The sequence below is a fragment of the Hemicordylus capensis genome, chromosome 1, assembly GCF_027244095.1.
Source record: "Hemicordylus capensis ecotype Gifberg chromosome 1, rHemCap1.1.pri, whole genome shotgun sequence".
Taxonomy (NCBI): domain Eukaryota; kingdom Metazoa; phylum Chordata; class Lepidosauria; order Squamata; family Cordylidae; genus Hemicordylus; species Hemicordylus capensis.
The window spans coordinates 182,734,978-182,753,211 of NC_069657.1; the positions used below are offsets into that span (position 1 = coordinate 182,734,978).

At 41.7% G+C, this 18,234-nt stretch overlaps 1 protein-coding gene across 11 annotated transcripts in view; it reads left to right on the plus strand.

The window, feature by feature from the left end:
• The window catches only part of FMNL2 (formin like 2), a 386,434-nt gene that overhangs the window by 235,694 nt on the left and 132,506 nt on the right, over nt 1-18,234 (plus strand). For all 11 annotated transcript variants that reach the window (XM_053258713.1, XM_053258712.1, XM_053258711.1 and 8 more), the window contains exon 2: nt 2,881-2,964. In XM_053258713.1, the coding sequence (XP_053114688.1) occupies nt 2,881-2,964 (84 nt within the window). The remainder of the gene's footprint in view (nt 1-2,880; nt 2,965-18,234) is intronic.

Below are 18,234 nucleotides of genomic sequence, written 5' to 3' on the forward strand. Positions count from 1 at the left end.
GACTGTTGCCATTCTGGACATAGATTAGAGCATGTATTTACAAGCAGGTAAATGATTGCCTTTGGTTTCCATACAGTGACATTATAAAATCAGAATGTTGCCCTGCTGCTACAATAAAATACCATTTAGCATTTTAGCATTTAGCATTTTAATGGTATTTTGAGATTTTGTAAAAAAATAAAAAATAGCAAAGTTTTTGAAGTACAGGCATTCAGTTAGTCCACTGCCAGTGTTGGGGAGGAGTGATTGGCACAACACAGAAAGAAGTAAAGTGTATGCTGCATTGATGAACCCTTCCTATCCTAGATCTCATGACCTTGTTGTGAAAGAGCATTAGTTGCAAATAGTTTTTTAATAATATAGCAATAACTATCCATAGATCTCTGTCTCAGTACTAACCAGCCACCTTTTCATGTTTTTTCTCCTGGTAGGGCTCCTGTTCTTTAACAGCTGCATGACAGGCAGAAATTCAATGAATGAAGTTTTTCTTAGCCTAGGAGAAGAAATGTTTCTCCTGTATTCTGTCATGCAGCTGGAGCTTTAACAGAAAGAAAAGTGACATTAATAGCTATGTGCACAAACATTTTCTTCACAATGAGATTGTATGAACATAGGTGTCTGCTGCCTTAGAACATTGGTCCATCTAGCTCAGTACTGATTGACAGTAGCTTGCCTCAGGTAGAAGCCTTTCCTAGCTCAGCTTCTGGACATCCTTTTAAGTGGGGATGGTGGGGATTGAAAGAGGGATCTATTGCTTACAGATCAAGTGCTCTGCTTCTGAGCTATGGCCTGGAATGTAAGGGTCTTCCCATACATAGTGGATGTATGGATTCCTTGTGGTATTCCTTAGGTCTTAGCCCATCAAGCTATAATGGATAGTTGTTAAACTGTGGGGAATGTCAGTTGTGTGCAAATGGTTGTTCATGTTTCCCTATTGAAACTCGCTTGTTTGTGAGTTCTGAAAAAGCCCTTTAGAGGCATAGGAGTTGTTGTTCTACAGTTTCACTTTCTTTTCCTTCTTTTTGGTAGTTCGACTTTTAAACTGGCAGGAGCTAGGAGTTGACCTTCTCTAGTTCCAGTCTAATTGTTACCTTCTTACACTGGATGTCTGAGATTATAGCAGTTGCCATAAACAGCACTCACTGTTCTTCTGTGGGCCACAAACCTTTTCTTATTTAGCTTAAGTTCTCCCATAGATCAGTATGTGTGCATTGAATATTGAACTCAGACAACTTTTGAATATCTTCAAGATAACAGCAGCTGATTCTTCATCTGGGCATTTCCCCCAGCAGATATACAGTTACTTCTCAGACTTACAACACAATTGGTTCCTGAAAACTGTCTTAAGTCAAATTTTCTTAACTTGGAACCAATTTTCCTATAGGAAACAATGTTATGAACTGAGATTTGGTTCCTGAATTAGGAAGGATACCATACATTCCCCTCTGCTGACAAAGCCGGTGGTGTGTCAGTCCCAGAAATGCAGCAGAGAAGCTGATGATGGAGATTCACAAATTGCTCACCCTTACCACCACTCCCCTCCCAGTCCCATTCATAGATCTTTCTTCATTTTCTGTAGAAGTGGGGGAGCCAACTGGATAGCTCAATGCTGTTTCCTCTTGGGCAACAGTTAGATAGGGAAGGAAGGAGGGTGGGCAGCAAGCAGCACGTGGGCTGAGAATGGACTGGACAGCTTCCCTCTTGCTGTCGCAGTGGCAGCAGCTGAGTCTGGAGGTAGAGTGGGAGCATCGGTGTTGGTGATGGTGTTAGTGGAGAGTGTCTTAGATGGACGAGTCAGTCAATCCCCCACTGTGTCTGATGCAGCAGCAACTGCCACCAGTACTGCCAGTCTTGACAATGGAGCCTAAGTTACAATTGTTGCCGCCGCCTCCTCTAACCCGTACAGTAGCAGCTGTCTAGTGGAGCCTCCCCTCCACAACAACAACAACAACTACTACTACTACTACTGATATTTATATACCGCTCTTTAACAAAATTCTCAAAGCAGTTTACATAGAAAAATTAAAAAAATAAATAAGATGGCTCCCTGTCCCTAAATAGCTCACAATCTAAAAACAAACATTAGGCAGACACCAGCAGCAGCCATGAGAGGGATGCTGTGCTGGGACTGGATAGGGCCAGTTGCTCTCCCCCAGCTAAATCTTAGAGAATCACCACTTTAAAAGGTGCCTCTTTGTGTGTTGTAAAGTTGAAACAAGATGTCAGGCACGGTAGAAGGTGTTGTAAAGTTGAAACAAGGTGGCAATTTGCAAACTCCTTAAGTGTCATTCACCTTAGCTTAGAGTGTCTTAAATCGAGGTCTTCCTGTAATGGGTTAAGAATCTTCTAATTAAACAAGGATTCTTGTGTTTGCTTTTAGCCTGGGTCATCTTTTTTCCTCCTCTTTAATTACTGTAAAGCATCATGTATGTTGATGGTGCTGTGTAAATAAATTAATGCACTGCCAGTATTTGAACAGGGAATTGTGCATAGTTTTCTGTCTTACATTGCTGTCTGTATAGTTGTGATCAACTACCATTGCACATGATACACTAATAAGTGTGTGTTTGTGTAGGAAATCACCGTGAATCACTCATTCCTCCACTCTCCAGTATTATCCCACGTGAAAAACCTCTACACATTGACAAAATCTAAATTGGATTCCATGGAAAAATGCCTGCTTGCTTCATTTTCTCTTCCTAGCTATTCTGGTTTCAACATCTCTTTGTGGAATGCTTTAGATTAACTCTGTTAACCAAGAATTCAAAGGAAAACAATCGACTGTAATTACAACCATGTTGTTTCAATTTATTCACATCCGACCCCTCTCAACCTTAAGCCTACTGTGGTCACCCATATTTGCTTTCTCCTTTTCTGCAGAATGCAATGAATTTGCCTCCTGACAAAGCAAGATTACTCCGGCAGTATGACAATGAGAAGAAATGGGAGCTGATCTGCGATCAGGTGAGTGACAAGTAAGAGGTTCTTTTTGCAGGCAGTTAATTAAGGGAACAATCTGTGTCTCTAGTATATTTAAGGTACAGATTCTCAAAGCTTAGACATGGGATAGAATTTGAGATTTGAAGGGAGCCTTGGAGGTCTTCTAGACCAACCCTTGGCTCATTGCAGGAAACTGCTACTGTATCCTTGACAGATGGCTGTCCAGCCTCGGTTTGAAAACCTCCAGTGAAGGAGAGCCCACCACTGGTCTCCACTGTCATCCAGCTCTTACAGTTAGGAAATTCCTCCTAATGTCTAGCCCAAACCTGCTTCTGCAGTCATCTTCCGTAGGTCAGTTTTGAAGTCTTCCTGCTTAGCTGTGTGTGCTCCCAATTTTTGATCATGTGCAAGTAAAAATCTAAGTCGGAAGAGGGGGGAATTGATTGAGTGAGCCTTGTGCTAGGTTCGGATGGTGTCCTACCCAGCACCTGTACTCAATTGTTCATTTGGGTAGGAAGCAAACCCGTCCACCCAGCACGATGCTCCCACACAATCACTTTTCCCTAGGTTTTTACCTGCACACAATAAAAAGTTGTCAGCTCTTACAGCTCGTGAAGCTGGGTAGGATGCGTGTCCTATCCAATTTATGGTAATGTAAACAAGCCTATTGTATTTTAAGAAGCTTAAAATATTTATTTTCTTAATCTAGGGAAGGTGACAAGATAGGGTTTCAATTTATGCAACTTTCTGGCTTCATAGCAGCTGTAAGAAAAGCATGTGCTGATTGATTCCTAGCCAGTGGTGAGCCAGTCTTGTGTTCTTACTGCTGTGCACAGGATTGAGCTTTTCACACACCACTACAAACAATCATTTTTGAGCATGTGTATGCTTGCCTTGTAACTGTCTTGGAGATGAGGGCCATGTGATTAGGCCTTCAGAGTCTTAATCCTGGGGAAAGCGAAATGTCATCCCACCTGAAAGAGGTAAAGTAACAGGTACAAAGTGCTTAGTGTCAGAACAGAGACTGGCATTTGTGTTCTGTCTGTGATGGCGAGGAAGGGCATGCTTTGACTGGAAAAGCTGAGGAGACTGTGCATCAATGTGTTAACTTACGCATGTGAGACAATAGAGTAGGGTGAAACCCTAATTGAAAAGACCCTACCCATGTTTAGAGAATGTTTGTTTTCATTTCCCCTTGGCAATATCTCTCTTCATGTCAAATGATATGGGATGGAATGGGATAAGGATAATGTGCCCATCTGAACGTGGGCCAGAACATTAATGGATTAAATTAAGCATGGTGTCTTGGCCCGCACAGAAATGTGATGGACTTGGTCCAGTTCCTGGTGGACAGCATTCCAGATCACAACATGGCCATCACAGCTGGTGTCCTTACAAGAGACTTGATCAAACAGTGATCTATTATTACTTCTTCATTTCTAGAGTTAGACCACAACTTCATTGTTAAGAGTTAAGAAACAGTGTCGCTCTTTGTCATGTCATTATTATTTGGTTTCATTTGGTCTCTGGCATATAGAAGGAAATGATTTGTCTTGACAAACTTTTGATTTTCTCAGAAGGATGGAATTGCTACTGGATCAGATCCATTATGATGGAGAAAAAGTAAAATATGACAGTCTTGGGGGATACATGACTTCCTAATACAGTTATTGTTCAATTATTACCTCAAAAAGAAATAAATCAGCATTTATTTATGGCCAGCTGTGGAGGTGGGGTATTCTTGAATTAGAAACAGTCACTTTAAAAAAAAAGTGGGGTGTGTCTTAATGAGGAGCAACTGGCAATCCCAGAAGAGCTCTGTTAAATGAAAGACCTGCAACTGAAAGGACTAGACTGAACAGGTTTACTTGTACTTAGCCAGTGGATACTTCGTCAGTGGGCTCACTCATCATCATGCTGAAGCACCCCCAATTTGAAAACTGAAACCCTCAACTCCATAGGATATGCCTTATATATCCCTCAGAGCAGTTGTCAGATGGGCATTGTAACTTCAGAACTAGCAGCTTGTGTGTGAATATTCTATGCAGAACATTTAAAGCATTGTACAGCTTACAATTACAGTTTACTGAGACACTGTGGCAAATTGCTTAATCTGCTGTAAGTAACTCATTTCCTCGGGGCTGTTTGCTTACAGCGTGCACAGTTAGAGTGAAAGGCTCTATGAATTGTGAGCTTTGTCCTTGGTTGTATACACTGTCAGCCAGCAGGATTTGCGAAGAATGCAGTGGCTATATGGTTGGGGCCTAGGCACTGTCATTCACACCTCAGAGTCAATTGTGTTCATTTACAACACACAGTCCTGTCATCTCAGATAAAGATCAGTGGTCCTGAAGTCTGTAGATTCAGTGATAGCAGGGCCAAGGAAGACAGGTGAGAATTTAAGTCAGGGGAAAGTGACAGGGAAATCTGAGAAATCCTTGAGTATTTTCATATTGCCCTCGGAACCACTTTGGTTCAGAGAGCTTTTCTGTTGGAAAGGAGCTATTAAATAGTAGTAGCTGTCAGTTCTCTGCAGTTTTCCCCGATGAGGAGGGGATTCCGAAGCAGCTTCCTCTTGATCAACTCTTTCTGTCTCCATTAGGACCGCAGGCATCAGAGTGCTTCTGTGCTCCAGTAGCCCATCTGTGGCTGACCTATTGACTCCTTGGGGCTCGTTACCAGTGGGCGTAAATTAGAGCTGCCATGAGATAGATGCTTTATAAAGAGATTCTAATGAAGCATATGGTGCATGAAATGTTTATATTACTAACCATGCAATTACAGCACATGGTTAAAGCAGTTTTCTCAAGGATAGATTCTGCATGTCATACATCTCAAACATAATTTGGACAAGACCCTGTTTGGCTTTGACAGGCTGCATATTTTTCAAATGACTTTCTGGCAGTAGCTGGGCTCTGGGGTGGGTGTCAGGAAAGGAGGAGATCAAGACAGAGGTGAAATTTCTTAGTACTCCACCTCCTCCCGCCTCACACCCCATTTGGATTTGAATCACTAGGCTAAAGGACCCTCTAGGAGCCAGGGACATTCAAAACAGGCAGGGAGAAAACAATGCTTTCTAATAGCAAAATATATATTTTTTAAAGAATCATGAAAATTGAAATTTTTACTTAGGAAAAAGGTAATTTTCCAGATTCTTCTAATTTCCCAAAGTTCTTCCCAGATTTCCGAAATTGTTCTTTTGTCCAAAATTTCCCTGCAAGACCTATGAGGTGCTCCACAGGTTGTGCAGATTATTGTGCCAGCGGAATTATGTCTGCTGGTATGGTGTAGTGGTTAGAGTGTTGGACTAGGACCGGAGAGACCTAATTTCATATCCCCATTTAGCCATGATTCACTGGCTGAATCTGGGCCAGTCTTTTCTCTTTCAGCCTAACCTGAGAATAAACATTAAAAAAACAACAACCCATGTATACTGCTCTGGGCTTTTCAGAAGAGGAGCAGGATATAAATGTTTGGGTTTTTTAAAAACATGTTTGTGCTACTGCAACCCTAGTCTGGAACACAAACTCTAGACTTAGTGCAAGTAGCTAGCGTAACAGCCTTGCACAAGCACAGTGTTAGGATGTCAGCCATTGTTTCCAGAAAGTCTGAGGTTCTTGATGGTACTGGAACTACATGAAGAAATCTTACCCCCATACCTGTTTGGAAAGTTAAGTAAGTGTCTGCATTCTTCAAATTACTTGCCCATTTATCCTGAATAAAGTGTGCCGTCAAGTCGATTTTGACTCCTGGTAATAGGAAGGATCATTTCCTGTTGCCACTGTAGCAAATGAAGCAGACTTTTTAGAGATGTCTGATGTTACTCCCCCAGAGATACCCATACCTGCCGATGGGAATATTTTGTAAGCTTGTATAAAGGGAGGAAACCTCCCCGCCTCCGAGATCAGATAATGTGCCAGAAGCCCAGAATAACACCGGAGCTATATAGAGTGGTGGGGAAAGAATAATACTAAAAGAAATGAAGGTTATCCTTGCCCATTCTTGGTTTCAAGTTGAGTCTGGATGCAGAACCTCAGTTTCCAAGTATGAACCACATAAGTTAATACAGACTCTCATTTAATTGGTTCAGAAGTCATGTGATCATTGCATCTCTGTGAGATTTGGGTTTGACTGGTACATTCTATTCATTGGTTATTAGGGTTGTGGCAAGAATATTGAGAAGGTGACAGTAGCACTGGGGGTTGGGAATATATTATAAAGCTCTTTTATGCCCCCTAATGGCTGGTTGGGGCAATGCAGTTTCAGAGGAGGAAGAGAGTCTTGTTAAGGGAAGGATGGAAATATTTTTAGTTTGTATAATTTATGTAGCATTTTAAGTGCTTTCTCTTTTAATTTTCAAAATGCCGTGAGCTCTTCATTTTGAAGGATAGAACTGAAGGGTAAAAACTTGCAGAGATCTTACCACTGAACTCTATGAGCAAATGTGGAGCTTCCAGATCTAAGCTGGCCTTCTGCCCACTGCACCAGATTGGTTACAACTATTGGAGATATCTGGAGGAGTTAATATGCAGGCTTTGGAATAGGGATGTCCACGAACTGAGGTTTGTGCACAGGTCTGGTGCCAAACTGCTTCAGACGAGATCTGAGCCGGTTCGGGAGGGGAGCGGGGACTGGGGTCTTTTTTTTTTTTTTAAAGGAGAACAGCCCTTTACCTGCTCTCTGCCACTGTATGCATCTTCTTGCTGCTGTGGTGCTTGTCTCAAGAAGCCACGCATTGTGCTGGCACACACATGGCGCTCACGCATGTGTGGACACCAGATGTGTGCCAGCACCGCATGTAGCTTCTTGGGACACACACAGCCACAGCAGGAAGCTGCACGCAGTGGCAGAGAGCAGAAAAGGACCTCTTCTCCTTTTTGTAAAAAAAGATCCCCCTCCCCTCCCCACGGAGCCAAACATATATATTTAGCAGCACTCTGAATATAGGGGCTCTCTGTAGCAGCCCCACAAGTATCCAGTGCCAGCCACATCTGGCATAGCATACCCAAACACCAAGTGGACCGCTTCCAGAGACATCTTTTTTATCAGACTGGCATATGTCATCCTCGAAGCAGGACATAAACGAAATCAGCTCATGGCTCCTGTTTTTTGGTTTTTCTCTACAAAGGAAGCCTTTTGTCCCTCAAGTTAAAACTAGCAGGCCATTCTTTGAATAATGTATACATTGGGCTGTATAAAAATTACTTCCTTATTTCTCCTCATTTGTCTTCTTATTCATTTATCTGCATCAAGTATGGTAGATTCTCTCAATTCAAGATCTCCTGGTACCCACTCCCCAAACTCCCCACCTCCAATCCACCTCTGAGGGTTGAAACTGGTGCCTGTACTCACAAATAAGGGTATGAGATAGAGAACGGGCACTATCAGCACAGCACACAGACCGATATTTTATTTTTAGCCAGCTGGATAACTGAAGAAGATCAGATTTGGAAGAACACTAGACAGTCTATGGAAAATAAGGTTGATAGAATGAAGTTTTTGTCTGTCTGCTTTTTTGTTTGTTTATACCATTTCTGTCTCACCCTTCTAGTGTAGTACTGCTTGGGAGGCTTACAACAATAGCAGAATAAATAAGGATAAAATAAAAACAGTATAACATTAAAAGCAAAACAGTAAAGCAGATAAAAACCCTAAATAAAAATTAATGATAAACTAAAACAGACCCAATTAAAACTAGATTTTTTAAAAATTCAGACTCCATCAGGTATGAGCTGCTGTAAAAGACATTAAAAAGCCTCTCTAAACAAGTGAGTTTTGAGATCTTCTTTTAAAAACGCCCTGAGGAAGAGAGCATGGTGAAGCTCTTCTGGCAGGGTATTCCAGAGCAGAGGGACCACAACTGGGAAGGTCTCTAGTTCCCGTCAACTGAATCTCAGTCAATGGTGAGAACATGAGCAGGGCCTGAGATGATGAATGGAAGGCTCTGGTAGAATTGTGTGGGCGAATGCGGTATGGCAGGCACTTAGCCTTCAGCACATGATAACTGTTTGTGAGGCAAGGAAGAACAGTTCCTTCAGACCAGCTGAAAGTTAAACGATGAAATAAAGAAACAAGTGAATGGATCACTTGATATTCACAACTCAGACTCATTCAATTCAGACTTACCACCCAGTGTCACAAGTTTGGGGCGGTATAAAAGTACAGTATGTTAAATAAATAAATTATGTTGAATTTGTGGTACTTTACTCCTTCATTGCTGTTTTCTACCATACTTTGATTCTTTGCTATTAAGTATTTAATTTCTTTGGTATTTTTCGTCCAGCTTCATAGATTAGCCACAAAATTTGACCAATAATATTAGGCTTTGAATGGTGGCAAAATACTGAGTGTTTTTCAGTAGAGGTAATTCTGTCTCCAGCATTTTGTGCTGATGATCAGGACATTCATAATGCAAGCTTAATAAATATTTTAAAATGCAAATGGAATTAGCTATGAATTCGGAAATGAATATACAGCAAATGGAATGCTGTTCCTGCTTGCCAGGTTGTGCCTGTGGGAACTGCAGTGAGGCCATGAAATCCACCAGGAAGGAAGCGCTGTGGTTTTGTGCTTCCCCAGAGACGAGGAACTGTCAGGAGCCCGAGGGTGAGGGTGGCTACCTGGCAGCTTAGAGATTTGTCTGCAGCTCAAAGTCTCTCTTAAGAGGTTTTGGCTATATCTGGCCCATAGAAGCCTTTCAGCATTTTGAGACATAAGCAGCTGGAGTGGGCCAAATCTAGTGCCATCTCTTCTAGCTATTGTGAATGGGGTGAAAATTAACCAGTGGCCTTATAAGAGGATCCTGGTTGGATCAGACCAAAGTTCCAGCTAGTCCAGCCTTTTCCTTCCGACAGTAGTCCACAAGATGCCTCTGGGAAGCCCATAGCCAGGAGATGACGGCAATAATCCTCTCCTGGTATTGTTCACTAGCAGCTGGTATTCAGGGTAGACTGACTCTGAGCCTGAAGCTTTTTAGTTGTGGCTTATAGCCTGCCCTGGATCTGGATGCGTTTGTCTTTTAAAGCTACTTCCTTTCACAATGTATTCCATACAATTATTATGGCTTGTGTGAAAAAGTATTTTTTAATCTGTCCTGAATCTGTTGCTAATCAATTTTATTGGATGTCCTCAGGTTGTACCATTATGAGAGACAAACATAAACTTTCTCTCTGCTTTATGTGCTGTTATAAACCTCTGTTATTGCCCCCTCCAATCTTTTTTTTTCTAAACTAAAATTCCTCCAGTACTTTAGCTTTTTTTTCATACAGAAAGTGTTTCAACCCAACCCAACCTCATATGTCCCGAAAGCCTAATACTTTAAAGTTAAAATTAACATGCATTCATAAAAAGATATATGTATGAAATGTACAGAATGGCCAGTGAGGAGGCACGGTGTGGGTGAGTGGGTGGGCTCAGTGAGAGGTATCTTTAAAAGTCATTACCGGCAATACTGCTGGCACCTGGAGTTGTGGCCTATACTTCTGTCAGCACCATGCTGACTATGCAAATGGCTGCCGCACATGTGCAGAGGCCAGGCGAGTGTCATAGGTGGGATGGCTGTTATGTGGGATGGCAGGTGGGATGCAGCTGTTCTCTGCAGCTTCCAGGTGCCAGCAGTATTGCTGGTAATGACTTTTAAAGGTACCTCTCGCTGTCATCCCATGCCTCCCTCACTGGCCACCTCTGTGAATGACACAACATAAACAGTTTTTCACATGACTCTGCTCAATATAAACATTAGGTCTCTGGACAGCACAAAATATTGCTTTTCAGTCTGACAGCCCTCTCAACTTTTGTGTTGTGTGTGTTAGGTCAGGGCCATTTGGAAACCCAAAATGTCTGATGGACCCTTTGCTCTGCCTTCTCTTTCTCTTCATTTACCTGGGACTGGGTCGAGGCAGGAGACAGACTGTGCAACTTCTTCTTTGCTCTGTAGGGAGCACTGAACCAGCCACCTTGCCTTCTGTAGCTTCTGTTTAAAATGCACTTCCTCTGCCTCAGAATTCCCTGTTAAGCCCCCAAGTGGCATAGGTAGCTCTAGGATTCGTATTTTTTCTTAGACTGCAATGATAAGCAGAAACTGTGGAAGGCAAGGTGGTTGGTTGCGTATGGGGTGAAGACATTACACGGCCCGTTTCCTGCCCTTACCCAGTTCTAGCCAAAGGAGGTGAAAAAGGCAAGGGCAAATCTGGTTCAACAGACATGTTGGATGTCCATGGAGTTCCACTGTGACAGCAAGGGGCTTTCAACGATTCTGACTGTTCCCTACTGTTGTGAAGGAACTGTCTCCAACAAAACCTAATGATGACAATGACTACTACTACTATTAATACCAATATTTATATACTGTTTTTCAGCAAAAGTTTACATTTTTTAAAAACCATACCGTGTGTGTGTGTAAATATAAAAATAAATATAAATGATATATATATGGGTTTTGCCCATCAGAAGGCATAAAAAATGCTTAAGAGTGCTTTATTGTCAATGAAACAAAATTTGCTTTAGGAAAAAAAAGATGTAGAGGGGTGACCAGAAAATAAATTGTTAAGATTACTCCCTTAGACGTTGTAACAGAAATAGTTGCATTGATATAGGGGTTAAAATTTGCAGTTTGGACAACCTCATATGTTAATCCATAATGTTTTCTGATCATTAAAAGCATTACATGCTGCCAAAAGAATGCAGGATTCCTTGACAATTAGACTAAACACAGAAACATTGTATATTCGTTGAGGAACTCCCAAGAAGTGAGAGGATAAGATGTTCAAAATAATGAGGAAAAAATGTTTTGCTGGGGATTGATTTCAATATTCCAGTTTTCAGCATTCAGAAAAAAATGGATTAGTTCCTTTGTTTGCTACTATTACTTCAAAGTCTGCATTTTAGTAATTTTGTAGCTGGGCTTCATTCCATGTACTCTGAAGCCAAACTCATACTTCTATTTGTTTATTTATAAAATATGTTACCTAACGCCTTTGCACCTTAAAAGCATCAAAGCTATTCACAGCAAAAATCATACTTGATTCTTCAAGGGGAATGAACAGTTTTTTCTCTAATTATTTTCATCTGTGTATGGAATGGGTTTTGCGCTGGATATCAGTATCAAGGCTTTGTGTATGCAGGGGTATTCAGAGTGGGGCCTTCCTGGCTCAACCTGATCAGGATCTAAACGGAACTGAGCGGACATTAAAAAATGTAGGTGCACGCTCACATGCGCATGCCTTAGAAGGAACACTGGAGTGCAACCCCATCCAAAAGAGGTTCTATACATCCAGCCATCAATATGACTTGGTTGTCTGGATTGAGTATCAGGTTGTTTTGTTCTTATCCAAACCTGAACAACCTCCAGACACTGTTTCAGAATGTCCATTACTCCCCTTGGTGGTGATGGGACTGAGAGGTACAGCTGGGTGTCATCAGTGTACAGGTTTCACTTCAGGCCAAACCGTTGGATGAGCATTAACACAGACCAAGCTCATTGGTCTGTGTAAATGGTGAAAAGCATAGTGGGCAGATGGATCTCTGTGGTACCCTCTAAGCCAAAGGCCATGGTGTGAAGGAACAGCCCAGGGAATACCCCTGTAGGAAGGATTGGAGCCACTGTAAGGCAGGGCCTCACAGTCTCGCACTGGCAAGAGGACCCAGAAGGATACCATGGTTAACGGTGTCAAAAGCCTCTGTGAGGTTCAGCAGAATCAACAGGGTTGCATTTTCCCTGTCTGTCTTCTGGCCAAGGTCATCTACCAGGGTGATCACTTTCCAAACCAGGTTGGAATCCAGACTGGAATGGATTGAAATACAGTTTAATCCATTTAATCCAACTTCTACCTGGAGTTGAGAGGCCACCACACAGACTTCACACAGGCTTAATACCTTGCCCCCAAATGGCTGGCTGATAGTTGTTCAAATTGCCTAAGTCCAGGATAGTCTAAAAAAGAACAAGAAAGAAAGAATGGGAGGCACTGCTTCCTCTTTTAAGGTTGTTGGAACCACACCCTCAGAGAGGTAATCTTGTATATATTTAATTGGAGTAAGTTTAATTGGAGTCAGTCCAATTAAACATAGTGGGATTTATTTCTAAGTAAACATACATAGGATTGTGCTGTAAAATTTGAATTAGAGTACAGCCATGACCTTGGACCAGTCACTGGCTGACATACCGAGCAGGAACACGCTGTGCAGCTAGACAGCAGCCTAACAGAACTTTGTAACTAACTGCACCAGTGCAGTGGGGAACTGACCATTTTTGATGCCCCCCCCCCTTTTCCAGGAAGCCTTCTGTGCCACATAAAAACACGTCTCTGAGGATTGTTCAGCCCTCAGGAACATTGTTTTGGGTGACACAGAGAGACTGAACTGGTGCATCCTTGCTCTGTATGTCAACCACTGTCAGTCTAACCTACCTTCTCTGAGGCAAGGGAAGTGTGAGAAATTGGCCTGATTTCCTTGGCGAAAGGGTTGGGTAGAAATATAGTAAGTTAATTTTTAAAAGAAAGTCTTTCTAATTTGAGCACTGTTGCTTGTGAGCCGCAGCATTAAAATGGAGATGTCATGTCCAGTCAGTATAGGGGGTAGATTCAGATGCATACATAAATTTATTTCCTTCTCACACTTGAACAACAAGCAGAGAAAAACCCCAGTTTAATAGGTGCTATGCTTTGGGGTCACTCTTGACAGGTGTGTTAGATATCCCCACCCCTGACCTTTATTGTTGCAGGGATGAGTCTTTCATTAATAGATTTCAGCATCGATTTTCAGTATTAACACCCAACAGTGAACAACCATTTCACATCACTTTGGGCCTGTCTCTGTCTAGAAAAACTCGTGATTATTTCAAGTTTTCTGTCATCATTCAAGTCACCAAGTTCAAATTTAATCTTTTCTTCCATTTTCTCAAGAAATATGTTTTAATGGTTCTTCAACTACCAGATGAGCCTTTTCCAAGGAGGGTTAGGCTTCACTCAAGCAAGATACTTTAAGCTTGTCTGCATGGCAAAATGTGTATCTGGAAGCTTTATTAGCCTGTGTTCAGTTTATATCCCTGGAACATATTTAGCCTTAGCAGATGCCATCACAATCTGGGGCGACTAGAACATTTCATTTGTAAGTAGATGGAAAACAATAGAAATTTAAGAAACGGCAGAGTTAGGAAGTAAGAGTGTGGGAGGAATGGCTTGCAGACAGTTGTAAACAAATTTGAAACTAAATCCCAGCAGAGTAATGTGCTTTTCTGCAGCCATTAGCTTTAGAACAGATATCTGTCTGCTCAAGAGAAGTTGGCAGAAAAATGATGCTTTTGTTATATGAGTTTCTAATGATTGCATTTTATGGATTATGCATGCCAGGTTTATGATTCAATGAGCAGTTTCCCACATGGTTAGTCAAAAGAAACTTATGCATCAGGGGACAATATATGAGGCTCTGCATTTCTTCTCTTAGTTGTACTTCAAAGCTGCATTCACATATGATCTTATGATCTTCTCTCTCTCTCTTTCTCTCTTCCCGCCCAAACTTATCACCCATATGAACCATCTCAGCCTTTGCTAGGCCACCAGCAGCCCTCTTCTGAAATTCTTTTTCTGTATGTGAATTATTATGCAGTCATAGATATGGCCAGCAGCAATTTCAGTGGTTGTCATGGCACTCTTTCTAGTAGGGATGTGCGCGAAACGTGTTTTGCATTTTGTTTCGAGCTTGAAACAAAATGCAAATGGCAAAAACATTTTGTCGAAACAGCAGTCGAACAGGTTGTTTTGACGAAACAAACTTGAAACATTTTGAGTGTTTCAGTCACCCTATTGTTTCCCATGGGTAGCTCCTAGGGAAAACAAAGTAGGTAGGGTGGTAGGGCAAGATGTGTGCTACCTACCACCCAACCCACAAAAGAAATGGGCAGGTAGGCAATTTTAAACAGATTTTTAACCTTTCCCCAGAACCTCCATAGGATCATGATATCATGCACTTGCTTCATCAGTTGCACAAATTAACCCTACCAGCCTTAATTATGATTAAAAGTCAACATCAACACTGACCTTCACCAAGGTTAATGCTAATGGTTGTCAGAATCTTTATTCAGGAGGATTGCACTTCCTTTTTATAAGCTAGGTCAACACTGAACGTATACATGTATATGTGGATAAAGTGTAAGCCCACAGTTTTTGTTCATAATCATTTTGTATGTCTGATTAAGAGGACAGCTATCACACTAGCACATCTCTTAAGCTTTAGGTGGTCCTGAAATACATAGTTTTATACTGGCTGACATACTGCACAACTTAACATTCATGTTTGTAACGTTGCATTTCCACTGTTGCGCAAATGCAAAAATTGCACAACTGGAGTTTCACAGTTTTTGCATCTACACTCTTGCACAATTCTACAAATGCCACACTACACTGTGAATGTAAAGTTGCGTGGTATGTCAGCCATTGGATATAGTACAAGGAACAGAAGTTATCTAGTTGTCAGTGATCTATAAATCTGAGACTTCTCTAACACTTACGAAGGCCTGTAGCCTAAAGCGCACTGAGCATAGATCGTTTTCTACAGCATGTTTCTGTGTGTTTGGTTGGTTTATATTTATAAGTAAAAAGGAAGATCATCTAGATTTGGCATTGTTTGCTGCCGATATATTGGTTTTTGTAGTGCAATTTGGATAAATAAGTTTATGAATTCTTCCTTCTACTTACATTTTAAAAATGTAACAAAATGGAAACTTTAAAAAAAAAAAAAGCTACCAGATTTCTCCAAGGATTTGAGGAAGATGGAGGTGTCTGTATGATGTCATGTTTCTTAGCCATTCAACATGGACCCCAGCCAACTTTTGCCGTAGACTTACAGAACTATTCTCCTCCAGCCCTAGAGTTCAACCTTGGAGATAAAACTCATAATTTCTAAACATTTACTTGATGTTGCCTTTCACAACAGTTCTCATGATTTGATTTCTCTTTGTATTGGCAAGATGTGATCTTGATCATTGCTTCTTATTCACTAGCAAAATATTAGGAGTGCTGTTTGAAGTGGAATAGGCTGGCATTAAAACATTCTCATCGGGATAAAAGTGGAATGTTGTGACAAAGAAAAAGGTGTGTGGGTTGTAATGTATGCCAACAGGTACAGTCATAAATGGAGCATTTAAAACTGTGTGATTTGTGAATCACTGCTTTATAGCAACAATAGAGTCTTCTGTTTCACTCTTCAGATAGGACTTTGTTATCAATATTTAGCTTACAAACAGTGCTATTGGGTAGAAACCCATTATTTAATATGATAAGTGCACCGGATTTTTATTTATTTTTTATTTTTGGTTAACATTAAAAACTGGATGTGGTTTTATGACTCAGTATTGCAAATTCAATGCATATTTACTGAAGATAAGCAAACACTTAAAACACCATTTTGAAGTGGCATATGGTGCTGGAGACATTGCCATACCTTGTGAATATTAAATGAGCACATAAACAAAAGGGAAGCTTTTAGAGATTTTTATCCAAATTATAGAGGGTAAGTGGGGAAATGGCGCAGCGGGGAAATGCTTGACTAACAAGCAGAAGGTTGTCAGTTCAAATCCCCGCTGGTACTATATTGGGCAGCAGCAATATAGGAAGATGCTGAAAGGCATCATCTCATACTGTGCGGGAGGAGGCAATGGTAAACTCCTCCTGTATTCTACAAAAGAAAACCACAGGGCTCCGTGGGCGCCAGGAGTCAAAATCGACTTGACAGCACGCTTTACTAAGTCACCTTAAGTGGTGCAGTAGTGAAATGCTTGACTAACAAGCAGAAGGTTGCCAGTTCGAATCCCCGCTGGTACTATATTGGGCAGCAGCGATATAGGAAGATGCTGAAAGGCATCGTCTCATACTGCATGGGAGGAGGCAATGGTAAACCCTTCCTGTATTCTACCAAAAGAATACCACAGGGCTCTGTGGGCACCAAGAGTCAAAATCGACTTGATGGCACACTTTACCTTTTACTTTAAGAAAGAAAACTTTATTTCAGGAAGTACCTCCTGTTTAATTGAGAGGCTGCTTCTGTGAACTAGCAGCTCTGCCATCAGCCAGCCTCCAAGTCCACCTGCATCTCCTTCTGCCTCTTCCCTCCCTTTTGTACTTACAGACCACAGATCCCCCAGTATGGCCCATGGACCTCCACCCCACTTACTATATTTTCATAAGGGTTCAGTTACAACCAGAACACAAATAAGTACACAGGATGGTTATTTTCAAGAACTTCATTCTGGCTCACCAGGAAGTAAATTAAATTCAGTGCAGCAAAGATTTCCCATGGGCCATGTGGACCTACCCCATGGACTCCTGGGGGGTCCACGGACCACAGGTTATGAACACGAATATGAATAAGATGAATATTTATATACTGCTTTTTAACAGAAGTTCCCAAAGTGGAGTAAGAACTCCTGACCAAGAGGGAAGAACGTGAAACCTGGACTGCTGGGGACCAGAAGGCTCTGCCATAGATACTGCCATTGCATATCCGTACTATAATTGTTTCTCTAGGAGTATTGTAAATGGTCATCTCCTTTGGGAGTCGAGCTTGGCTAAAAGCAGGGGGGGAATACACACACACACACACACACACACACACACACAGTCTTTCTGAACCTTGCAGCTCTAACTTTCAGTGTTTCAATTCCAAAAACACCAGAAGATTAATCTTCAGGATGAGGTTCTGTACTTTGTCAGGAAAAGCTCCTCATGTCCGAAGAACTGACTCATTAGAAATATTAGTCTAGTCTAGCAGTACAGTGTGGGACCACCCTGCTATGTTAGCAACAGCCACTGTTTCCAGAGGTGATGTATTCTTGGAGTTGCCTAAGCTTGTTGTATCACAGAACTGATGGGCAGGGTCTGAGGTGGCCGTAGGATCCTTCCTGCATGCCATCTAAAGGCATTCAGTCACTTTCAAGCCAGATATGACTGTGCCTTTTCACGTAGCTCTTCACATTACAGACTTTTTAAAAACAACAACACTGTTTTGTTATTCCCTCTCCCCGGGGAAACCTGGAATTCTGTGACAAGGCTAGTGGGCTAGAATTCTAAGCATCTTCCTAAACTGCATTGCCCAGAATTCTTTGTATTGGGCTGGGAGGGGGAATGTGAGAGCCATGGCAGTGAGACGTGTGAATACAAATGTGTGGTATAGAGCTGGTCTGTGTGCTGGTTATTACAGGGCAGTTGACAGGCAATAAGGTCGTTCATACGACTGCCTGTCTCAGAGCCAGGGAGGGCTGGCGGGGAAGCAGACTCTTACCTGCCTCCCTGCACACGATCACCC